This window comes from Prionailurus viverrinus, chromosome A1 (assembly GCF_022837055.1).
Source record: "Prionailurus viverrinus isolate Anna chromosome A1, UM_Priviv_1.0, whole genome shotgun sequence".
Lineage (NCBI taxonomy): Eukaryota > Metazoa > Chordata > Mammalia > Carnivora > Felidae > Prionailurus > Prionailurus viverrinus.
In genome coordinates this window covers 157184494-157211108 of record NC_062561.1, presented here as the reverse complement: position 1 = coordinate 157211108, position 26615 = coordinate 157184494, and the positions used below count along the sequence as shown (strand labels likewise).

Genomic DNA, 26615 nt, shown 5'->3' with positions numbered 1-26615 from the left:
AATTTTATCTTTATTTGTATGGTCATTTAAACTATACATATATTCTTCACTAAATTCTGTAATACAGTGACTGTTTTTGCTTACTGTTGTGTATACATGGCCTAGCACGTAGAAATCAGCCAGCAAATAGTAGTTGAATGAATAAGTGAATGAAGGAACACATGAATCATTATAGTATTGTTTCAGATATTGCCAGGCTAAATAGTACATGGAGCTCTTTTCAAACATTTGATTTGAATGGTAAAGTGCAGGCACAGGAAGCATGGTCTTATTGAGGAGGTGGCTTCTAGTATCCTTAGGATAAAACATCTGGGGAGGAAGACAAAAAAGAGTTTTGGTCTCCCAGCTGCTTCTGACAGCCTGTTCCACAGGACTCAGGAAAAGAGCTTAGAGATCTTGTACTCTGATGAGGTGCCAAGCTTTGACTTGGAGCCAACAGTCAGGGAAGGAGAAATGGGAGCCTTTTAACACCAAAGCTCTTAAGTGGTTGTTCCAGAGTGTGAGCGAACAAGCACCTGGATCATTGAAAATGTTTTTTAGAAAGTCGCATGTCTGTGGATCCGTTATTAAAAGAAGCTAAAATGTCCAATGAACTAGTTACTTGATATATCTAGTTATTCATATCTTCCCTTTTCTATTATGGTTTAAAGGTATTATATAAATAAGAATATAGCGTTAGAGCCAGCAATGAGATAATAGAATGGGTTTTCACATGAGACAGACATGATTTATAGACTTTTATAGTTTTGTGATCTTGGAAAATTATTTAACTTATATGAACTTCAGTTTCCTTGTATAGGAAATATTTATATTTTGGAGGAAAAGTTAAAACATACATACAGTACAGTTTTACCAATCTACTTGCAAACAGCTTGCAATACTTCTTCCATCTTGAAACATCTTCCTTCCTTGACTTCTGAGACACTCTCCTACGAGAGTCGTGAGGATTAATTAAATGAGCTAACATGCCTCATCACATCAGTACTTACTAAACAGTCATTCAGTACTGCTGTGTTAGTAAAGAGCTGTATGTTTCAGAAAGTGGCAGATTTTATCAGTTACCCAAACATATTAAAATGAATCTTCATAAATGTGTAAAGTGAATAGAATATTGAACCACTTTCTTACTGAGCCTCAGTTATCTGAAACGTGATGCCAAGGGAGACCTTTCTTGAACTCCTTGTAACAGGCATTTATTATCTGGTAGACAGGGACCAATAACAATTAAAGGTGCTAGAGAGCTAACTTCTGCTCCTCAAAATGGATGACTGAGTGATTCAGTAGTGTCCAGTGTCTCGTGACTCAGTTGCTAAATTAGCACTTCAAGGGGAGTCCAAAGGTGATGGTTGATATGTATAAATATTAAAATTAGATTTTATATATTTTAAGAAGTAGCATACACTCACCTATGTAATATTAAAGTGTGGAGCTGGGCTATGAGTTTTGGATACTAATATCTTTGGGTGATTTGGGGGAAATGGGGTCATTCCAACTAAAAAGTTTAATTTTGCTAAAATCAGGACATAACACAGCTCCTCATAGTTTTAACACCTACCCTCTAATTTGTACACAGATAATGTGGATACAACCAACTGTAAAAAAATGAGACCCTTTAGAAGTGTCAATCTACCTTAGTGAACAGAATTATTAAAAAGCGAGGCAAATGCTGTATGTAAATGTGCAGGTGAACCTTGTATGATTTCTGTTTATTGAATCACCTTTAATTATAAAGATCATAGAGCCTTGACTTGGGTTTTTTTCCCTGAACTATTTTCCTCTGGTACTAAAGTTATTTTCCTAGAGAAAGAAGACAAAATTGCTTTAAATATTTGTGTTTACTTATTTACCTAGGAAGATTGTAAAAGATCAGTTTTGGAAAGCCAAGAATAGTACAGTAAGACAGGGCTTCTCTTCTGTTTTTGCTTTCTCACTTAAAGGCTTTTACTGTCCATTTCTCTTTAGTTGTGCCCTTGCCTTTGTTCTCTGAATCATGTAACTTATGGCCTCTGGTATAAATTTGGTCCAGCAATCCATGACAGGAACCATCTGGTTGAAATCAGCTCCTAGATACCTTGAATAACATGGCTCCAATTTGGGAATCAGCCTTGAGACCACAAACTTGATTTTGGGTCAAAAAGATGGTGTCTTCAATCAGGAGGTTGAATAGAGTCAAACATACTCAATGCTGGAAAATATAACTTACCCACCAAATATCAACCAGGTTGAATTGAGAGCAACATGGAGTACAGGAATGAACATGGGTCAGAAAGACCTGGGTTCAAAGTCCAGTAGCTATATTTATTAATTAAATAACCTTTGAGTAGTTTCTCAGTATTCCTGAAACAAAGATTAAGTGAGGTGAATTCAAAGTGTCTCTATGCATGTCTTATTTTAGATTTCCCTAAGAAGCAGACCCAGAGACAAAGATTCAAGTGAAAGTAGTCTATTTTCTAAGTGGAGGAAACCCTGGAAGGGGAGTGGGTAAGTGGGACGAAGAAAGAAAGACAGTAAATAAAGATTTGTGTAATCAAGCCAACTACCGTAGGAATAACCAGAACTTAAACCTTCTGGGGAAATTCTTGGAGCCATTGTGGAAGGCATATATCTCAGCATTATCCCACCAAGGGAGCAAGGATACTGAGGCATTTATATAGCAACTTGCATCAGTCATTGGTTGAAGGCTGCTCTGGGGCTGTTAATTCACTGGCACTTCCAACTTGTCTTGCTGGAAGGCAGAGAAATGCAGGCCAGGTCAAGTGAGTGGTAAGGGCAAGAGAATGTGGGGACATTAACAACACCTGCTTTGGTGTACCCCTTACATTACTGAAATCCACTCATTACCCATGTTAATTTCTCTGAGTCTTACCATTGATTCTTCAAGGTGATGCCTGGCTAAAGCAGCTTTAAAAAAATATTGCAGTAGCATTAGTGGGACAAGCTAGAGTATCTCCTATTACAATTATTCCCGAGTCTGCAAATGATAATCATCATTACATCCTTCTGTGACTTATTCCAGCTTCTCCTCACCCTCGACAATCACATCTGCTGAGCTATGTTGCTTGCCCAGTGGAGTCACTGAGACATTCATCCTTGAGGAGTTGAACCCCTGGCTACCATTCCTTTACCAGAATGTTGTTATTTCTGCATCCTGGTTATGATTATTAACATTCAGGAGGGCATTGAGAGCTGCCCTGGTGAATCCCTTGAGTCACAGACATACTCCTCCCTGCTCCCCTTATGCAATAGCAACTCCATTTCCTCAATAATTAGGGTTCATTACCCTTGCCAATATAATAACTCCTTTCTTTGCCTGCTAGACTGCTGGCATGAGAAGCCACAAATGACCAGATGGCATCTGTAACATTAAGTTTATTGGGATTCTTGATGGTACCCTGGTAGAGGTGTGTGTACTCCAGCTCACCCCACCATGGAAACCAGAACCTCTACTCCTCCAGGATCTATGGGGAGTTGTGGGAATGGAAAACACAGATTCCCCAAGTGGATCATTAGGAGCACCAGTGAGGGGGGCCCCTTTTAATTTTACTCTTGACTCCCAGACTCATGTAGTTTATCTTTTAGGGACATAGTACCATATAATGGCTATTGGTTCAAAGTAAATATCAAATCCTGAAGGACAGTGCCCCAACATTGCTGGGTGTTATTCCCAAGATGTGAATTTTAGAGTCCATTCCAATGTTTTCCGAGTCTGACAGCATCTGCATGAAACATACATAGTAGGATCAGTGGATCCCATGGTCATGCAGTCTGAACCTGCTACAGAGCCTTCTCTTGTTCTGTGCCTCATGCACAACCATGGTTGGAAGTCAAGCCCGTACATACTGGCACAGCTAAGATTTTTTTTTTTAACTTTCTACTACAGTATGAGTTCATACTAAAAAAAATTGCAGTAATTACAAGTGAACTACCTGATGAGCTTCCATAAAGTAAACACACCCAAATACAGCTTAGGTTTTGCATGAAGAATCTATAAAAATAATTTGTTAGTTTCATAACCAGTAATGATTGAACCCTATTATTATATTGCTCCTTACTACTAGGACTTGAAAAATTCTTTAGGCTAATTCATGCCCCAGAAATGTAGCACTTATTAGAGTATAAGCCTAAAAAAACCCAGCCATAAATTCATCTTGTCTCCCAGTATAAGTTTTATGAGTTCCAGTGGATTCATAAATTTTTGTTCTCTTTCTTTGTATTATACTGGAATTCAACATGTACATATTTGAAACAAAAATATAAAATATATATATGTATAAAATTTCCCTTTCTGTCATTTTTTGTGAGGCTAATCTCACATTCACAGCTCTACCAGCTCAAAGGATGAGGGAACATATGCTTCTCCATATGCCCAACACAGACTCCTCAATGCATTTATTACTCGGAGCTTAGTGATTGAGGAATGTTTGTAATATTTTATTTTTCCTCATAGTGAGTCATTCTACTGTACATTTCAAAATCTGTGATAAGTTGAAAGATCCAAGAATTGAGGTACATTTCAACACACAGTTTCCCATCTGGTAAATGAGTGGTTTTATTTATAGCCAGGTATTCAGATGTAGTAGTATGAAATGACCTTCAAATTATTTTGTTTTATTACACGTCTAAAGGGCTGAGCAAATACACTAACCCCCTCCAATCCACTCTCCACACTGTAGCCAGATCAGGAAACTCATGTACCTTAAATTCTTCAACCAGTCCCAGATCCCCACTTTGCCTAATAAGGCCCTCCATGATCTGGCTCCTATCTTCTTCTTCAGCTTGTCTCTCAACAATCCCCTCCTTTTCAATACTCCATCAAACTAAATCTTTCAGTTTATTAAAAGTATCCTTAAATCAGCATTCAACTCAAGTGAAATATATAGGTAGGACATGTTTAAAAATTAAGTCACTTTTAATATATAACTTACTACCAACTAGTTGCTTTTCATCTATTGAAGCCCAAGCAAGTTCCCAGAACTCAGCACCTGGGAGTTAGGATGGGAATAGGGACAGCCATTGTGAAGATTTGCTTTAGTGTTTCAGTCAAAGGACTCACCTAGTGTAATCCTTTGGTACTATGTTTGGAACTTCTGCAAGGGCCAGACCAGCCTGGGAGTACCCAAAGTAATTCAGAACTCTTCAACTGAAGGCCTTGATTCCTCTGGCCTGAGAGTTAAGTTTAACTCCCCGCTTCTCTCTTCAGCACCCACCTAGGGCAGGAGTTTTCCTAGCTAAGTGACCCATCAATTACCCAAGGAATTTCTCTCTTTTAAGTTATGTTATCAGAGAATCTCACTTTGGGTGGGTCCAAAGTTCATGTAAGGCTGAAGGATTTTGCATCATAATGTTGTGAGATGCCACACAAGCCAACCCAAGCCAAACCAAGGGAAGGTGCTTTGAAATTTCATTTTATATCTTCAGATCCTCTCACTGCTCAAATCAGCCTTGTGACAAAGTATCTTCTTTTTTAAAAAGAGTTTGCCTACCCATCTGTGAGCATATGAGTCAATCAGTTAACATTTACAGCGCCCTTAAATGAGCTTAGTTTACTGGTGGGAGCTTTGGGGTTATAAAACGAGCATCCTGACAAGGCCTGACTCTGAGTGGACAGATAAAGCTTTACTTGATGAAATAATAAAGTGCTAAAATGTGTATAATTGCCATAAGTGCTTTAATTTAGAGTGATAGAAACTCCTATGAAGAGAAATTTTTAGTGAACACTGAACAGAGAAAGTGATGTTTTTGCTGCAAATTGAAGGATGGGTGGGATTAAGGTAAGTAAAGGGTTGTGAGGATTTCATTGCATGGGTGGCAGCCAAGGTGGACCTGTAAGGGCACAAAGGCACAGACAGAAGAGAAATGATATCAAGTAGGCCTGTCCCTACTGCCAGCGCTCCAGAAAGTACTGCCTACCACAGTGGTTCTCACACCCAAGAGGGAGTCATATTCCATTAAAACACAGATTTCTGGGACCCACCGCAGAATTTCTGATAGGATGAGGCCTGGCAATTTGCATTTTAAACAAGTTCTCAGGTGATGCTGCTGGTGCTGGTCCAGGGCCCAACCTTTGAAAACCACTGGCTTGAGTAAGCTGGTAACTGGGTGGTTCACTACTCAGTAAATGTCATCCGGGAATTATGCGACAAATCGTCTCTCTCAGCAATACCCTTTGTTCTGCTTCTTTCTGCTCCTAAGCATATGGTGCTCTCATTCACACCTTTCCATTTCAGTCACATCGTTCTTTCCCAATGCCACCCTATTCCCACAACCCTTATGGTCGCAACCAGATTGAGTTCGATCATTTCCTGCCTTTTCTGTTGTTGTGGTTGTAAGCTGACTTCGGATGTTGTGATCTTCAGCCAATCTAAACTTTGAGATCTTAAAAGGAAAAAGTGAATAATGTTATCAGTTTTCAGTTTCTACTTTTACTTCCTTATCTCCTGCCAATTCATTGGTAAATTAATGTAGTAATGTGGAGATCTGATTTTGATTTTCTATTCAACACTGATAATTACTTCCCAAGTAGAAGCCTATTTGCCTTGGATTTATTTCTCTTTGATGAAATGATTACCCAAGTAGGTAGCAGTGTGACTGTTACAGTGGCTCTGATAATTGCATGTTGATTTAAGGCTTTACTATTAAATAATTAGATTACAGTTGACCCTTGACAGAAGCTTTGAATTCCTTTAGTTTTATCAGCAATCACAGTACATGGCCAATTACAAGTAGTCAAAACCCACTGTAACTTTCTTTCCATGACTAATGAAAGGAGTTAATAGCACATAGTAGGCACTCATATATTTGTTGAATGAACAAATAAATGCAATTAAAATAAATGCATAAATAATTTCAGTTTGCTCCATGAAACAAAAACAGACATAGTCTTGTGAAATATAGGCATGGTTATTTTGTATCAGTTTTAAATTTGGCAGGCTACCAAATGTTAATTTGCTTTTAGCTAGTTGAGATTAAATGTAATTCCTTCCCAGAGCAACCCTAAAGTAAGCAAGCATGAAAGCATTTTCAGAGTAATCTAGGAGGAATTGACATTTAAAGGAGTTAGCATTACATCTGTACTTTAAGGCTATTAATTTCATAGATAAATTAACTTCATTACTCTATCTTTATCTTACATTTCGAAAGGGCTCCATCATCTGGACGACTGACAGCCGAGGGTCAATTGAAACTGCTCTTATCCCAGCCAGGTTGTAATTGGAACCTGCTTCTGGAAACCCTACTGCATCAAGATGGTCTTTTACTGAGAATCTTGCTGAAGAGCTCAAGTGAGTATATGAGAATGTCCTCAAAAAACCCAGTCATTGCTCAAGTTGAATGAATTTTTTTTCCCTATTTGAACATGGGCAGAGGAATGTAAACCAACTGCCTTGTATCAACAGTCAGTGGGGTTAGCTGCAAACAAAATATTGAATCACTTTATAAACCTATTGAAAAGATTCTTTTTCAGTACCTCAAAATGTGGGAATATAATCTTTTTATGTGGTTCTAGTTTATCATAACTATCATTATATAGAAATATATTAATATCTGGAGTTTGAGATGCCCAAGAATATTATACAAACATAGTTAAATGTCAAAAACAGAAGTCTCAACCAGATCTAAGAGAGAGGGAGGGAAAGGAAGACAGAGAAAGAGAGAAATTGCATTAGAACTACACTAGAAATTTCAGTGGATCATGAAGAGGGCTTATGTAATTTATAAACAAGCAAACTGTGGCTTACAGCCATATCCATTGGGACATAGAGAAGTCATTGTAAGAAAAGTATGAATGGAAATTGAAGAGTAATAGAAGACCATACTTCTCTTAATTAGATTTACTTTTTTCCCTGTAAGTGCTATTTTAGAAAATGGTAAGTGAAATTATGCCAATCTAATTATATTCCACTGCTCTCCTGCTATATCTTTGAAGAGTTTTCTAACCATTTTCGCATACCCCTATACGTTTCTCTCCTTCCATTCTATACCCCACATGAAGCCAGACTAACTTTATCAATCACTAGCTTCACTGTAGGTTTCATGCATCACATTCTTTTTTTTCTAGCTCTTCATCACCTTAAGTACTTAATTCCCATCCATCTGTCATTCAAATGTGACCCAAGAGTAGTTTTCTAACCTTTTATCCCCCACTATTCACTTATATGCGTGCATGTGCATGCACACATATGCTCACTTATTTCAGCCCATTGTCCTCAAAGTTACATGCACCTGCTCCCTCCACACCTTGGTTCACCCATTTGTTTTCGACTTGAAAGACCCTCCATAGACAGCCCAGCCTCCACCAGTAGTATCCAAGGACCAGTTGATGTTCCAGACCTTTGAATGCTCTAGTTGACCCTGTTCTCTTCCTCCCCTGAACTTCACGGTCTTTGTTATGTTGGCAACTTATTTGCCCTTTAGTATATGCTGCCTTATGTTGTTATTGTGTTTGTATATAAATAAGGCAGATGTCACCAGGCCCTATCAGCCTGTTGGTATATAAATGAGGCTTATGGTGTTCTCCTGTCCAGATGGCTCCAGTCATTTCTGGGAATTTTTAGTTCCTCAGATCTGCACACAACAAGTTCCCCATATTCTCCTCTCCCACCCACCCTGATGATGGCTTCCCCAAAGCCACTTATTTAGGGGAAGTGCTTCACTGCTGATCTCCTTGTGAGACTATTGCTCCTGCTCAGGTGCTCCTAAACTCATAAAACCTTGTGGTGCCAAAGGTCACCTCAACTCCTCATCTTGCTGTGTTCCAAACAGAAATTCATAGATTACCCCTCTCCCAAACCCTGAATCCCTGAATCTCACTTTATTCCCTTTGCCTCCAGATAGTACTGTTTGGGTCTCAAATCTCACAAAGTTGATCTGAAAGCAATTTCTTTAACTTCAGGCTCTAAGGCCACTCTCCTGAAGAGAACTGGTATTAGGGAAATACTTCCTTAAGTAGCCAACTTTTATTGTTTGCTTATTAGGTTTTAGGTGCTGTGCCAAGCACTTCACATTTGATTCTTACAACCTAATAGAGTATATACTATTGTTTTCTTTATGTTGAAAGTAATGACATTAGAGTTTAAGATAATGTCATTTGCCTAGAGACACACACAGCTTATAAATGGTGGGTAAACCTGGATTCTGAACCCAGCCGGAGCTTTCCATCCCCTGCCCTTCCTATGTAAATACTCACACAAATCAAATCCTGGTGTGGGCTAAAGGAATCTGAAAGAACTTTAATCTGCCCACTCTCAGGCTGAATCAACTAAGACATTCTGATGCACATGTATTTAACAGGCCTTTCCAGTTAAGTAATTAGGCCGATCACAAGTTTTTATATTCCTTTGCAAGTTACCACAATGCTTTATGGAAAAAGTCTAAAAAAAAAAAAAAAAAAAAAAAGAAAAGAAAAGAAAAGAAAAAGAAAAAAAAAAGGAAAAGTCTAGTGATTGTACAATCAATGATCAGTTAGAATATAAAATACAGAGCTTCCCTTAAACTTAATAATCGGGGCTTTCAGGCAAGATGGCTGACTGGATACTATCCAACTGGGCTACAGAGTTACACTAATATAATCGTAGAAACTCACAAGCATGGTCCCAGAATAGAATTGGTCTCTTATCGGTAGAGTTATATAGAGCAGCCTGGAAAGCCAATTGTCATCAAACCTTCTGACTATAATGATATAGCCACTAAGTATAGCAGTCATAGTTATGAATATCTAACCATGTTTTCTTCCAAATGAAAACGACATTTACTTGCCAAAAATATTATATCCACCTTCTGGTACATATAGTATTGTTAGGTGTTTGATCAGGGTTATATGGCTGTTCTGGTATTGTCTTGTATTGAATTTTATTGACTACTGCAAATACTGTAAGAATGAAGTGACGGAATTTACTAATCAGTTGATTGACTTACTTATTAAGTTCCCATGGAAGTCTTGTCACTTTAAGTTAGAAACAATATACTCAGGGAATCTTATTAACTAGACTAAGATGGAAATTATTATGTACATAAAAATAAATTTGTAATATTTTATGCAGAGCTTTTCTTTTCATTTGATTAGAAGTCTCAGAGTATTTCAGAACTCATTTGGTAATTTAGAAGTTTGATCATATTTTTAGAAAAGCAAAATTTTGGAGTAAGATATGCTGAATTAGCTGTTTCAAGCAACATAACTGTCAGCTTTTTATGGGAGAGTTTTCCTTTATAAATAGGGTCTTTTTGGTCTAATTGATAAAACTTAACTCGTGTTAAATTGGCTCAGGAAGAAGAATCAAGAGATTTTGAGTACATATTTTCATTACACATATTTTAAAACAAAGTTCTTTCTCTAAGAAACAGTTATTAAATTCTGTTAGGTACAGATTTTTTGATACATAGTCATGTATTATAAAGGCTAAAACACATGCCACTTATCTCTTTTATATCTGTAGCTTTTGGTTTTGCTCTATGAAAATGATTTATCAGAATTTGTATTTATTTATTTTTTTAAACCAGCAGATCATAGAGGTGCCTGGGTAGCTCAGTCAGGTAAGCCCTGACTCTTGATCTCAGCTCAGGTCTTGATCTCAGGATCATGAGTTTAAGCCCTACATTGGACTCCATGCTGGGTGTGAAGGCTACTTAAAAAAACAAACAAAACAAAACAAACAAAAAACATCAGCAGGTCATATACAGAAATGATTGTCTTATAGTATGAGATGCAACTTCACTGCTATTTTGGAAAATAGCAAAATTTAATAAAGGCATGGTAAAATTTTAACCTATAATATATGCTTCATGGGCTCCAAACTTCTGGGAAGTGAAATCATGTTTTTGCTATGGGTAATAATTCCTCCTGTATAAAAAAATGTAGCATTTTCAGGGAACGATTACATGACTAAAACTTGATAAACATAAACTGATTTCACATGGGGATAGTTTATAACATTCTTAGGGTAACGTTCAGTTGGCATTAGAAGATAATGTTTGTTGGTTTTATTTTTAAGGTAGGACATCTTAAATTTGAGGGAAAAAACTCTCAGTTACAAATGTTTATAGAGGATTTTAAAGTTGTAAGACACTATTTTGGATTATTGACTTTAAAAACCTAGGGTGATTGTTTTGGTAATTACTTCACGAAGACCACATGGCCCAAACAGTTTCTTGAGGCAACAAAGGAACAAATATTTGTTAACAGGTGGCCTTTTCCTGTTGGTGACACTTGAATGAAGTGTGACTAGCATTCTTTCCTTTGCCCATTGCCCCAAGAATGACTCCTAGTGAAACTTCTGAGTTTCTGGTGGTTTTCACTTGGACTATAACAACACGAAGCAAGCAAATACGTAATGTTTATCATGTTCCAGACATTGTAACTACTTTACATGTGTTCAGTGAACAAATCCTCCTAAACAACTCTCTGTGGTAGGGACAATTTTCATCTCCATTTTAAAGATGAAGAAACTGAGACACGAAGACATTAAGTCACATGTCCAAGTCACATGTGATTGGCCAAGCGGGATTTAAGCCAGACAGCTGGCTTCCAGAGATTGTGCTTTCCCCCACCACACCCCTTGGCATCTACGCAGAACCGGAGTTTCCCAGATTGCAGGGCTGCACAACCTGGGAGCTGTCAGGAGCCTGTATACCGCACAGTGTGTACATTTCAGCCTTGTAACAAAGTGAAGATAATCAAGAAACAGATTGTACATTTCAGCCTTGTAACAAAGTGAAGATAATCAAGAAACAGATTACACAAAACTCTTAGATAAAAACGTTGCTACCACGACAAAGGGACGGTTGACTTAAAATGAATGAATCAATTCAAATTCTTATTTTACAGTTAATATCAGCCTGATTTTTTTTTTTTTGCATAATGAGAGCACTGTTATGGCAGAAACTTAGTGTTTGTTATACACTCTGTGTGTGTGTGTGTGTGTGTGTGTGTGTGTGTTGTTTTATTTTGTAAGTATGAGCAAAGTGCTGTTTTATGACTGTCTTGAAGGAGATGACCAAAAGTAAAAATATACTCCCTCTTGATACCCTCAGCGTACCTAACGTCGATGTTCTAAGCTGCTTTTGCTGGTGATGATATCTGTACTCCGACTTGTTCAGTCTTTTTTCTTCTCTGGATTTGTACCCTATTCTTATTAGGAACAGTAGAACCATATTTGTGTGTTTTTGCCCTAGTCTTTTCCAACCAAGTGTCCATCCTGTCCTAGAATGATGATGAACTAGCTTAGAATGTCAGTGGGCTCTGGGGTGCCTGGGTGACTCGGTTGGTTAAGCGCCAGTCTTGAGCTCAGGTCATGATCTTGTGGTTCGTGGGTTCGAGGTCTGTATCCAGCTCTGTACTGAGAGGTCAGAGCCTGGATCCTGCTTCGGATTCTGTGTCTCCCTCTCTCTCTCTCCTCCATCCCCACTCGTGCTCTGTCTCATTCTCTCAAATAATAACTAAACACAAAAAAAATTTTTTTTAAGAGTATCAGTGGGCTCTGTAGAACTATTATAGTCCCAGAAACATTTATCACTTATTGCCTAGGGTCTGCTGAGTTTCTCTGAGGGTGGTGTGTTTATAGGGTATTAAGTAAAACAAAGCTTCTTGACTTTAAAATGCAAATGTGTCACCTGGGAAGCTTGTTAAAACTGCAGATTCTGATTCAATAGGTTTGGGGATGGGCCTGGGTCTCTCCATTTCTAACAAGCTCCCATGTGATGCCGCCCCTGCTGCTGCTGGTCCCTGGCCCACCTTTTGAGTAGCAAGGCTGTCTAAGAAAGAGTCTATAGACTCCTTCTATAGTTGCTATAGAAGGCGAAGAATCTGACTATGTGGCTTGTCTTTCCAGTGTATTACTGGCTTGTAAGGAGACAATATTTACCTAGGAATATTTATAAACCATTTTATCTAGAAGGTCACGTAGTCAGAAAGCGTGATCTCAGTATTGATCTGATTATGTCACTCCCCTCCTAAATCCCTTTAGTGACTGCCCACTACTTACAGGGTAAGGACCCTCTCCTTGAGACATGAGCAACGCCCATTGTGCTCTGGCTGTGGCTGACTCATCCAACATACTGCATCCTACTTTCCTCTAGCTTAACATGCATTTTCTGGTTTAGGTTGTGCATCCTAGATTTGTGGGCCCTGCAGAAGTGTCGTGAGAAAATAGACAGGTACTTGAACACCAACTACCTTTCACTTGGCCCATATGACAAGTTCTTTTCTGCTGCAGAACCTTTGAAATGTGGTTTTTGTGTGTCCAGAATCTCTTCCCTCTTCATTTTCCTGGCTGCCGCTAATCCTCTTTTAGCTTGAATATTACTTCCTAGGAAGTCATCTTTGATTGTTCCAAAAGGTCCTACCATGATTCCTTTTGTAACACTTGTTACAATTTTAAGCGAATGCTGAATTAACGTAACTATGTACTTAACGTAACTATGTACTTAACGTCTGTCTCAGTGCGTGCAAGTTCCAGGAGGGCAGATAGATCAGCATTGTATCCGCAGTGCTTGGCCTCCTTCTAGACTCTTTAGTACATAGAGTGTACTTGAAATCATTTATTGAATGAATGAGTGAATGAATAAATGGCAATTAAATTTCCATGAAGCAATTCCGTTTCATTCATTTTTAAATGGAGTACTAATATTGATCTTATGTGTTCATTTTAAGGTTTAAGAAAGTAAATACGAAGTACCATTGTTTGGCACTTAGTAGGTGCTTAATTTGTATTAGATTCTTTCCTTCTTTTATACTGAATGCCTGGAAGAATACATCTGATGTATTTTTTCTTTTCTAATCACTCCTCCTGTGGTCCCTATGCAGTGGTCTCTCCTTGTGCTTGTCAGTAATCCTTCCCTCTGTCTAAGCATAAATTTAAGTGCTTCCTAGGAAGTAGAGTTTCTCCTTTAAGGCCTTGTGCCTGAGAAGGTATTGACCGAGCAGCTGTCAAGATGCTAGCACATGAAGATGAGAACTGGGGCAAATAAATATTCTCAAGTTCTAAATATTGTAACACTCCTTGGGAACCTTCACACACAGCTTGGGAGACTGGGAGCATGAATTTTGCTATAATGCTTCTCTTCCACGGAATCAAATCTAATCTGGCTTGACAGTGGCTGAAATATTTTATATTCTATCTCTTCATGGCACCTAGAAAATGTCTAATATAACTATAGGAACATGTGTCTTCTTTAGCAGTTAATGTGCTTCTAGTGTTAGCATTGCAAAATGATTGGGCATTATATTACAAGTGATACTATTATCATGAATTTATGTAGCATCTTTGTCCCCAACAACTCAGAGTGATTTAACATATTATTTCATTTATGACCCTTGGATTATTAGGACCATTTTGCAAATGATGAAACTTGGATTCAGAGAAATTGAATAAATTGCCCACTTGATATTTAAGTGGTCCTTGTTAGCAGAGAGAAGAGCCATTATTTTGTGACAGTATATCGATTGTTTTTAAATAAATTTCTAAAATAAAAACATGAGACTTTATGGAGGTATTCATTCTTAGAAATAAGAAATAACATTCTTTTGAATTAATGTCTGAAAATTTCGGTTACTTGATTTTACAAATATGTTCTCTATTAGACTAATATTTAATGGGCTCTAACTAGGTACGAGGCACTGTTCTCAGTTGGAGATAGAGTGGTAAATGTGACATGCCATAGTGCCCTTACATTCGGGAGGATTAATTGCTGGGGAAAATTGGAGAGGACGGACCTTATAAAGTAAGGAGGTATTAAAAATTGGATAAGTTCAGCTGCTAATAAGTGCCATGGAGTGCTTTTATAAAACAGAGTGACTGAAGAAAGATTGACAGACTGGGTAATAGGCAAAGGCTGCTCTGAAGAGCGGATGGCTACTTGCTTGAAGTAAGTTATTGGGGAGTAGATGGACGATGTCCTTCACTATTAGATTATTTGGAATACATGTACACTTTCTTCCAGTATTCTAGAATGGGAGCTGGCAAACTTTTGTATAAAGGGCCACATAGTGAACATTTCAGGCTTTGTCAACTCTACCATTTCTGTCACAGCCACCAAACTCTACCACTGTCATAAGCAAATGAACATGGCTGTGTAGGGGAGGAAGAAGTTTTCTTCAACACTCTTAGGGCTTCTGAATGGGTTGAAAATTCAACTGACAAAGATACATTAACAGGGGAAAAAGAATACAAATTCACTTTTAAAAAATTCTTTAATGTTTATTTTTCTTAGAGAGAGAGAGAGAGAGAGAGTGTGTGAGCAGTGGAGGGGCAGAGAGAGAGAGGGAGACACAGAATCAGAAGCAAGCTCCAGGCTCTGAGCTCTCAGCACAGAGCCCTACACGGGGCTCGAACTCACATAGTGTGAGATCATGACCTCAGCCGAAGTCGGACACAACTGGCTGAGCTGCCCATGTGCTTTCTTGCTTGCTTGCTTGCTTGCTTGCTTGCTTTCTGATACAGGAGTGACCCAAAGAAACAGTTAAATTGGAGCCTTTTTATGCTAGGTTCAATGAAGAATGGACAGTCATGGAGAAATATGATAGGTCAAAGGGTATGAAATTAGTAAGTTGGGGGAAACTTAGCAGGGCCTATTTGTTAGGATCCTTCTTAGTATCCTTTTGACTTCAGAAACAGGGATGCCCTTACCCTCCTGGTATAGAGAGGGCACCTGTCCTGTTTCAGGAGAGAAGAGCAGGGGGAAGGTCAGAGTGACCTTCCTGCTTCTGCTGTTTTCTCAAACTCTTTCCAGTATTTAAAATATTCAGTATGCCTAGGTACCATATTTGAGGTAGCATGTCAGAGCCCCATCAGCTGTATTCCAAAGAAGTTTTATTTATGCACACAGAAATTTGAATTTTACATAATTTTGTGTGTCACAAAGGATATCCTACTTGTGATTTTTTTTTCCAACCATTTAAAAACATACAAATCATTCTTTGCTTGAAACAGAAATCAGTCTGTTGAAAACAGGCATCGGTCTGGATTTGTCCCCTGGGCTTGCCAACCCTTGCTCTAGAATATTGTACAGCACCCAGGCTCCCACGGTGGCTTTAGTACTTCTCTGCAGTGTAGTCATCTGGAGAGGAGACCTGCACATACTGCTAGCATGACAATTTTAACTTCTCTCCCAAGGTCTGAGTAGACATTCCCACTGGATAGATAGGCTTGATATCTGCCTACAATTTCCCTTTGAAATAGCTTTGACTTGGATTTACCGTATAGCCATTTAGGGACCTTGTGTATTGGGGGTCCAGGTGGAGCTCAAAACTTACCTCTCACTCCCTAGGGCTGCCAGCTGCACAATTTGGACCAGTTATCCACCTATGCTTAGTGGTCATCAGATCCTGCCTGAAATATCATGGTCTTTGCTTGACACAACTTGTTTAAAGGGAGATTGCCCATTAAGAGTGAAAACTGTGCCCCTGGGTGGCTCAGTCGGTTAAGCATCTGACTTCTGCTCAGGTCATGATCTCACATTTCGTGAGTTCGAGCCCCACATCAGGCTCTGTGCTGACCTCTCAGAGCCAGGAACCTGTTTCAGATTCTGTGTCTCCTTCTCTTTCTGCCCCTCCTCCACTCATGCTCTGTCTTTTTCTCTCAAAAATAAATAAACTTAAAAAAAAAGAAAAAGATTGAAACTGCTAAGATGTTACCCTAGGCCATACCTTGCTTAAGTGAACTGGGTATGTATAACTTGGAGAAGAAAAGACTAGAAGAGGCAGGATAGCTATCTTCGAATATTTTAAGTCTGAATGTAAAAAAAAAAAAAAAAAAAAAAAAAAAAAAAAAGCTGTCCACGTCAGCAAGTAGAAATACTTGGGAATAAGTTGGAAGGAGATGGATTTGGCTGTCACTCTGTCAGTCAGAAAACCTGAATTCTCATCCCTAATGATACCTGAGGAAATTGTTTACAACTCTGTGCTTCTTTTCTTTATCTACTAAAGAGAGGAGAGTAGATTTCTATACCCCTTTCTGATAACAGTATCGTGTAATGTTTCTTAAAAATGAAAAACAGCTTGGTAACTTTGTTTCAGTATTCTTTACCTCAATACCTAGGGTCCCTTGACTCCCTGCTTCCAAGAATAAAGAGGTGGACACAGAATAAAAGGAGCAGCAGGCAAAAGTTTATTACTTTCTTACAGAAAGTAAGAATAGTATGAAAGCTGTCTTAACAGAGAGGGGGCATTGGAAAGTGAATGCCTGTGAGAATAGGCAGGGGTCTTTTGTAAATCGGGTTTTGGTGGTGAGGGTGGGGTGCTCCCCTTCCCCCACTTTCCTTCTCAGGTTCTACCCTTATTGGCTAGGTAACTCTAAATGCCTAGGCATTTCTTTTTAATTGGCCCATTTCCATAATGGTCTATGGCTGTACCGTTCTATGGTCTACTACTTATTTTTATAGTCAGGACTTTTGTCAAATTCCTGATGGGAACATGAGGGGGAGTAGGTGGTGTCTGTTACATGCTTAAGAGGAACTTACCCCCAAGGAAGTTTGCTATGGTCAGTCATGCCCAGCATTGTTCCAAAATATGTGGTTTTCCCCACCCAGGGACCTCAGGTCCGAACCTTTCCCTCTATGCTTCCTGAATCCTATCTTTTCGTATCATAACTTGAGCTGTCCAGCAGTGGGACAGCTGCCTGGAATGGTAATGGAAATCTCACCACTGTAAATATTCAAAAAGAAGCTAGGTCACCATTGTCATGAATGCTAGAAGACTTTTTATTCATTGACTCAACAAATGTTTATTCATTTATTGACCAAATATTTACTGACCTCCTTGTAAGGTGCCTGCCAGTCGTATAATTTCATTATGTTTCTTAATCAGATGGTTAGAACCTGATATAAATCTGTGGGCTAAGAATCGGTTTTTCAAGACCTCTTTTGGCTGTGCTTTGTTATTTTTTTATTTTTTTTAGATTTTTTTTTTAACATTTATTTATTTTTGAGACAGAGAGAGACAGAGCATGAATGAGAGGAGGGTCAAAGAGAGAGGGAGACACAGAATCAGAAGAAGGCTCCAGGCTCCGAGCTGTCAGCACAGAGCCCGACACGGGGCTCGAACTCGTGAACCACAAGATCGTGACCTGAGCCAAAGTTTGACCCTTAACCAACTGAGCCACCCAGGCGCCCCATGTTATTCTTTCCAGTGTCTGCTGGTAAAGCAAAATCCTTCTTTGCCCCAAAATGATTCATTTGAATTAAAATTAAGTCCAACTTTGGTGACCAGATTTCTTTTCAAATTGGCAATCTCCTTATGCAGAGTAAAACTTTGCACTTCTTTCTACCTTGCTTCCTTTTTCATTTGAAATGTTCACTTTCATTTGCAAACGTAAAGGGCTTGAAGTTAATTTAAGAGTCTATTTGTAAACAGTAGAGCCAGGATTCCGAGATTCAGTTTTATAGAATAGTACTCCTGCTAAATGTAATACTAGAAAAAGGTTTTATGGTCAAAAATGTTTTAAAACACTATATACTAAAATCCCTTCTTGGAGAGGCACAGGGCTCATGAATAATTAAAGGCTCTGAGAAATGCTGCAGAAAACAAAACTATTTAATATTGTTGAAGCCAGCACTTCCAGAACATATGGGCTACTACATTAACATACCATGAAATGCACTTTGGAGAAAATCTTATCTTATAAAAAGTATGGAGAGGAACCCTAGTAGATACAGGTAGATAGAGCCAAAACTGTTTCAAAGAGGTTTGCCTATCTACATTTATAAATTTGTAGATATTACATAATAATTTTCAAATACACAGAATTACCTGTGCCTTCTCTATAAAGATGATCAGTTTTCAAGACACTGGAGTCAATTGTCCAATTATAAATCTCTCTTGAATGTAGCTATTTTCTTGATGACTTGTAGAGAACTTTCGTATTTTATTTATCATCAGCCTCTTTAAGACTTATTTTCTCGGGGCGCCTGGGTGGCTCAGTCGGTTGAGCGTCCGACTTCAGCTCAGGTCACGATCTCGCGGTCCATGAGTTCGAGCCCCGCGTCAGGCTCTGGGCTGATGGCTCAGAGCCTGGAGCCTGTTTCCGATTCTGTGTCTCCCTCTCTCTCTGCCCCTCCCCCGTTCATGCTCTGTCTCTCTCTGTCCCAAAAATAAATAAACGTTAAAAAAAAATTAAAAAAAAAAGACTTATTTTCTTTATTTGTCAAAAAAAAATGGAGATTGATGAAGTTTTGGGGTGGTGGGGGGTTTGTGGGGTCCAGAGCCGATGGTCAAGAAAGAATTCTTAAAGACATCTTTGGTGCAAAAAGGTGATTTTATTAAAGCCCGGAGACAGGACCAAGGTGCAGGAAAAGCTGCACTGTAACTGTGGGGCACCGTTTTATGGAGTCTGGGGAGATAAAGTCAAGAGGGAATTTCCAAAGAGACTCTCACATGCTAAAGACTTACTGGAAGCCTACCTATTGTCAAGTTAAGGTTGTTTTCCCCCCTAACAAAAGCATTAACGTTGACAGTAGGAGTTCCCGGACTTTAGGCTTTTGATAGGATTGCCTTTTTCTGGTAAACTGGTGGAGACTCTTAATCAGATTAACCATTTGTTTTTTGTCCTTTCTTGTTTTTGTGCAGCCAGAGGTGTCCAAGGAATATCACACGAATCCCACCTTGGGCGGGCGGGGCAGGGCGGTGCTAGCTTGTGTTTGTGTTTTGCCCTCAGCTTGCCTCAGGCTCCCTCAACAGAGATAATCTACACTTAGTAGATTTTTGGGGCGCCTGGGTGGCTCAGTTGGTTAAGTGTCCAGCTTAGGCTCTGGTCATGATGTCGCACTTCCTGAGTTTGAGCCATGCATGGGGCTCTCTGCTGTCAGTGCAGAGCCCGCTTCAGATTCTGTGTCTCCCTCTCTCTCGCCCCTCCTTTGCTCGCTGGCACTTGCGCGTGCACTCTCTCTAAAAAATAAACATTTAAAAAATATATACACTTAGTAGAGTTTTTGTGAGGATCAAGATAAATAGGTAAATACGTGCAAAACAGTGAGCAGAGAGCCAGCACCATTGTGGGTATTCAATAAAGGCCTGTCTCCCATCTCACCATTTATCACAGCCCTGAATTTGGGACTGTGGTTGTTCAAAAGAGGTAGAAATCTGATGTTTAGTTTATTTGGGTATTGAGGAAAACAGCATAGAAAATGTTGTAAGTGCTTTAATTTGCGTATGAGAATTTTAGAACAGAAAGCAGGAAAATAATTCCCAGGAAAGACTTGGGAAAGAAAATCTCTGAAAAAGAATGATTTTGTTTTGTTTTGTTTTGTCTTTGTAGTTTAATTCATAGACCCATTTCATGAGACTTTGTTTTTAAAATTTAAATTTTGCCAAAATAAGAATGCATTGAGGGAGGAAAAAGTAATAATCAAGTCACGTTTAACTGAAAACTTGTAAATAAATGGCAGATCTTTGTATCTATTGTTACCTTTTATGCAGTAGACTCCAAACCAATTTTCAAGTCAGGTTTCAATTTTATTGTTATTAATTTTTACAGTGAACTAGGCTGTGATTTTCAAATTTAGTGCTTCTTTGAAGCCATTTTCACATGACACTCCACCCCCTTTTTCTCAGGTATCAATTTACCAGCCTGGTGTTTTAGGTGTTGAATCCTGGTTTTATAGGCTACATTTTCTATCCCTGCACTTTCTCTCTAACATCTATGTCTAAAGTGAGTCTTTCAGCCTCTTCCCTTTGGTTAGGGATGCTCGTTAGAGCCTGGTTAATTCAGCGTCCCTCAGCTGATGGCACTCTCTTCACCAACATTGCTGCCAAATCCATTTTAGTGACTCAGCAGGAGCTTGTCATTAACAGCATTTTTGTAGAAAGTAAAAATTAAGCAGTCTTGGAAAGCAAAGTGCTAGTGCACCATGTATGTGTAAATCTGTGGTAGCAGTAAACACAGGCTCCTGGTGGGGTTGGTGGGGGAGCTCCTCCCCAGATACTACCCTCTTTTGAAGCGCTAACAAGTTTAGTTCTAGTTAATGTCTGCAGTGAAAAGAGCCCTTCAGTGTTACTGAAAAGGCAATCTGTTTTCAATTCTTGTATTTGTTTATAGAAGGTATGAAACATTTGATAGATAGAGGGGAGCCAGATGGAATTCAAAATAGCAGCTTTATTATTGTTTGGGTCAGAAAATATGGCTTTAAATATGGCTTGCCCACACAGCCTCATTTTCCAGAATTAAGATGATCCTTCTGTCCCTCCAACTGCCCTAGCTGCCCCCTTCCCACCTCCCCAAGCCACCAACAGAGCTGAAAGCCACGGAACTCCCTTGCAATGGCAGAACCAGCCCTCATAGCCTTAATGAGGAGGAGAGCAGTCCAGAATGCAACTCCCTGTGGTCAGGTTGGCCCCAAAATCACCACTGAGAAGAGTCCTCCTTCCTTAGCTAGAAGTGTGGAGAAAGACAGGAGTGTGACTCATATTAAAGGGAGAACAATAAGAGAGTGCAGGCCTGGGTTAGTTGTAGATCGGATGGGAAAATACCTCTTGGGTATTAATATTGACTGAGGAAGATTAGGCTAAGTGGATGACCTTTGTTTGAACAGTGGATGCTCTAGACAGATCTACAACTCCTTGATATTTGTCTTTCACGATTGAAGACACACCTGGGAGATTTTCCATTAAACAAACAAGTGTCTTGTCCAGAAGGCTGAGGGAAAGAAAAAGGAAAGGGCTAGACCTGCATGTGGAGGAGCAGGGAAGGGACGAACTTAAGAAGAAGGTTAAAAGAATAGAACCCTAGCGGAGTCTTCTTGAAAGGAATGGGAAATAGAAGAATGAAAGGGAACGCAGAAGAAAAGCCCTAAAGTGTAGGAAATGTGCAAGCTGGGAAAGACCAAGGTTTGTGGAGGAGTGCCTCGAAAAGGTATTGGTTTTCACCAGGTTTCTAGGACACCAACCTTAGAAACATTTGAAATCAGCTGAGGCTCACCCTCCATCCAGACCTTCTTAGACAGTTGGTGAGGTCCGACTTAGAACTCACCTTGGTGGGTGTCTAGGTGGCTCAGTTGGTTAAGTGGCTGACTCTTGATTTCAGCTCAGGTCATGATCTCACTGCAAGCCCCACATTGGATTCTGCCCTGACAGCATGGAGCTTGCTTGTGATTCACTCTCTCCCTTCCTCTCTCTCTCTCTCTCTCTCTCTCTCTCTCTCTTTCTTTGAGGTCATGTCATTGTGACCCTTCTCACATTTTCCCCCCTACAAATATCCTAAGTATCTCAGTAGCAATATTCAGTTTGATGGGCCATTACTCTGAAAGAATATGGCATTTCTCTTATTATGTAAATATTAATCAAATACAGTTTTACTGCAATATGCTTGGGTAAGTGACAAGAATTTAATCACATTCACTGATACCTATCTTACTAAATTAATTTTATTCTTTCCAAGAATGTACCTTTCAAGAGCAAGGTTCTGATACAGATGATAATCTGAACCAAGGATCCAGCTTAATAGAAACCATCTTTAAAGTATTGTACCATTGCAATTTTTCTCCACAAACATTTGGAAATGTTTTTGTGAGCTACATGGAAGAAGAACAATTATGGAACTTTCTATATAACATTCCAGGTATGAAAAATTTACTGTTTGCAAAAGAAGTGTTTTATGGATACTTAAATATATCTTTAAAGATGCTTTGAAAGTTTTATTGATATCGCTCTTGTTGAGTCTATTATTTGTAAAAGTTTATCACACATTTTTTTTTTTTTAAGCATAACAGTTTCTTTGGGGAATCATTAACCATTCAGTCCTATCAAAATATAATATGCTTGGGACAAGGTGCAAGGGAGGGAGAAGGAGAGAAATTATGTAATGCAGATTTTCTTTTTAAATTATTATTAGGAACTGTCCCCTCATAAAAATTTAGTTTAATATTTACCATAGATTATGTTTTGCTCTTGAGCAAGTAAGACATTAGTGACATATTATTCTTGGATGCATTTTTTGGCAAACCAATGCACAAAACTACTAGTCATTTTCTTTAAACGTAAAAGGTGTTTATTACGACCACAGCACCTGTGTCTCTATAAGGCAAGTATGTCTTCTTGTTCCTTTGGGAACAATATGTTTTTCCATTTGTATTGTTCTTCTGTCTACATAGAATGGATGTTGCAAGTTGCATATGTAACTAGAAAGTGTTCATGGGTTGCCCTACCTTGGGGCCAGATGAATAGATTCTCACCTTGTTCTATACTTAATATCCTGCCTTAAATTACATACTTATTAATATCTTGGGAAAACAAAGACTGAGAACCTAGTGGTTATACTGTTAGTCCCTTAACCATTTACATCATTTACATTTGGCTTTCAACCTACAAACATTTTTATACACTGTTTCAGAAACTACATTTCCATGAAATATTTCCTAGGATCCATATAAAAAAATCTAACTTGCTCATATTCATGGTTTCACTCTTCCAGGACTCTGACTATCCTCTAGATACTACTTGAATATCTTTTTAGCTAGTTTAAGGTTATTATGTTACATCTTTTGGTCATTATACCTGAAAAATACCAATAGATAACTGTATAATGATTTTTAAAACCTGAATCTATCACTTAAGACACCCTAATAATTATCTCCTCTTAAAATTTTATCTCCTAGTTTCCATGTATTTCCTACTGTGATCTCTTTACCCAAAGGAGGGACAGTTTTCCAGTTAAAAAGACTGAATTACTTCTGATGTAGACCTTATGGAACTGAAAGAAAAATAACCTTGGAAGCCCTACCACTCCGGTTTTTAGTTATTCAGGTGAAGTGAGAGCCGAATTCTCTCACAAGATGACAAAGAATTGTTGACCCACATGCTTCAACCACTATTTGTCCTTCAACACTTAAGTTCTTGAACCATTTTGTCACTTAGCACAACATTGTACTGAAGATACCAATGGCCTTCAGGTGCTGCCATGAGAAAGTGAAACTGCTACTCTCTCCTCATTAGTCTTCTCTTCACATACACATTGAGCAAACCCTTCTCCACCAGGTCAGACAAGTCTCTTGAAACAAGTGTTACACATATTAATACAGCCTGAATTGTGTAGGGTGTTTTAAAGGATCAGAATTTCAGATTGGTGCAATATCCTTGGTCTTTGTATAAATTGTTTCTCCATAAGCATTAAATATCCTCTGGGTCTTGAATATTTTCTGGAACCTGAGACCTTACAGTGGTCACAAGGGACTCCACTTTTGTACAGTTATATATAAGATATATATACATAAGTGAGTACTTGTTGGTATTATTTTGAACAAACTTATCTGTTAGATCAATTATGAATAAGAAAAATAAAATTTTTTTATATTACCAACACTTATTCCTTCTTTTATTTTTTTTTTTTTATGAAATTTATTGACAAATTGGTTTCCATACAACACCCAGTGCTCATCCCAAAAGGTGCCCTCCTCAATACCCATCACCCACCCTCTCCTCCCTCCCACCCCCCATCAACCCTCAGTTTGTTCTCAGTTTTTAAGTCTCTTATGCTTTGGCTCTCTCCCATTCTAACCTCTTTTTTTTTTTTTTCCTTCCCCTCCCCCATGGGTTCCTGTGAAGTTTCTCAGGATCCACATAAGAGTGAAACCATATGGTATCTGTCTTTCTCTGTATGGCTTATTTCACTTAGCATCACACTCTCCAGTTCCATCCACGTTGCTACGAAAGGCCATATTTCATTTTTTCTCATTGCCACGTAATATTCCATTGTGTATATAAACCACAGTTTCTTTATCCATTCATCAGTTGATGGACATTTAGGCTCTTTCCATAATTTGGCTATTGTTGAGAGTGCTGCTATGAACATTGGGGTACACGTGGCCCTATGCATCAGTGCTCCTGTATCCCTTGGATAAATTCCTAGCAGTGCTATTGCTGGGTCATAGGGTAGGTCTATTTTTAATTTTCTGAGGAACCTCCACACTGCTTTCCAGAGCGGCTGCACCAATTTGCATTCCCACCAACAGTGCAAGAGGGTTCCCGTTTCTCCACATCCTCGCCAGCATCTATAGTCTCCGGATTTGTTCATTTTGGCCACTCTGACTGGCGTGAGGTGATACCTGAGTGTGGTTTTGATTTGTATTTCCCTGATAAGGAGCGACGCTGAACATCTTTTCATGTGCCTGTTGGCCATCCGGATGTCTTCTTTAGAGAAGTGTCTATTCATGTTTTCTGCCCATTTCTTCACTGGGTTATTTGTTTTTCGGGTGTGGAGTTTGGTGAGCTCTTTATAGATTTTGGATACTAGCCCTTTGTCCGATATGTCATTTGCGAATATCTTTTCCCATTCCGTTGGTTGCCTTTTAGTTTTGTTGGTTGTTTCCTTGGCTGTGCAGAAGCTTTTTATCTTCATAAGGTCCCAGTAATTCACTTTTGCTTTTAATTCCCTTGCCTTTGGGGATGTGTCGAGTAAGAGATTGCTACGGCTGAGGTCAGAGAGGTCTTTTCCTGCTTTCTCCTCTAAGGTTTTGATGGTTTCCTGTCTCACATTTAGGTCCTTTATCCATTTTGAGTTTATTTTTGTGAATGGTGTGAGAAAGTGGTCTAGTTTCAACCTTCTGCATGTTGCTGTCCAGTTCTCCCAGCACCATTTGTTAAAGAGGCTGTCTTTTTTCCATTGGATGTTCTTTCCTGCTTTGTCAAAGATGAGTTGGCCATACGTTTGTGGGTCTAGTTCTGGGGTTTCTATTCTATTCCATTGGTCTATGTGTCTGTTTTGGTGCCAATACCATGCTGTCTTGATGATGACAGCTTTGTAGTAGAGGCTAAAGTCTGGGATTGTGATGCCTCCTGCTTTGGTCTTCTTCTTCAAAATTCCTTTGGCTATTCGGGGCCTTTTGTGGTTCCATATGAATTTTAGGATTGCTTGTTCTAGTTTCGAGAAGAATGCTGGTGCAATTTTGATTGGGATTGCATTGAATGTGTAGATAGCTTTGGGTAGTATTGACATTTTGACAATATTTATTTTTCCAATCCATGAGCAGGGGATGTCTTTCCATTTCTTTAAATCTTCTTCAATTTCCTTCATAAGCTTTCTATAATTTTCAGCATACAGATCCTTTACATCTTTGGTTAGATTTATTCCTAGGTATTTTATACTTCTTGGTGCAATTGTGAATGGGATCAGTTTCTTTATTTGTCTTTCTGTTGCTTCATTGTTAGTGTATAAGAATGCAACTGATTTCTGTACATTGATTTTGTATCCTGCAACTTTGCTGAATTCCTGTATCAGTTCTAGCAGACTTTTGGTGGAGTCTATCGGATTTTCCATGTATAATATCATGTCATCTGCAAAAAGCGAAAGCTTGACTTCATCTTTGCCAATTTTGATGCCTTTGATCTCCTTTTGTTGTCTGATTGCTGATGCTAGAACTTCCAGCACTATGTTAAACAGCAGCGGTGAGAGTGGGCATCCTTGTCGTGTTCCTGATCTCAGGGAAAAAGCTCTCAGTTTTTCCCCATTGAGGATGATGTTAGCTGTGGGCTTTTCATAAATGGCTTTTATGATCTTTAAGTATGTTCCTTCTATCCCGACTTTCTCAAGGGTTTCACTTATTCCTTCTTTAATGTCTTTTTTTTTTTTTACTTTATGTAAATCTGAGTTTTCACTCTTGTATTATTTCCTTTTACTCTAAAGAATTTCATTTAACATTTC

At 38.8% G+C, this 26615-nt stretch overlaps 1 protein-coding gene across 3 annotated transcripts in view; it reads left to right on the top strand.

Annotated features, from left to right (window-relative positions):
* KIAA0825 (KIAA0825 ortholog) overlaps positions 1-26615 on the top strand; it is a 385582-nt gene that overhangs the window by 141986 nt on the left and 216981 nt on the right. For 2 of the 3 annotated variants that reach the window (XM_047877364.1, XM_047877370.1), the window contains exons 14-15: positions 7141-7280; positions 22359-22538. In XM_047877364.1, coding sequence (XP_047733320.1) covers positions 7141-7280; positions 22359-22538 — 320 coding nt within the window. Of the gene's footprint in view, positions 1-7140; positions 7281-22358; positions 22539-23574; positions 23762-26615 lie in introns of those variants that run through there. The other variant, XM_047877379.1, reaches the window with a different exon arrangement.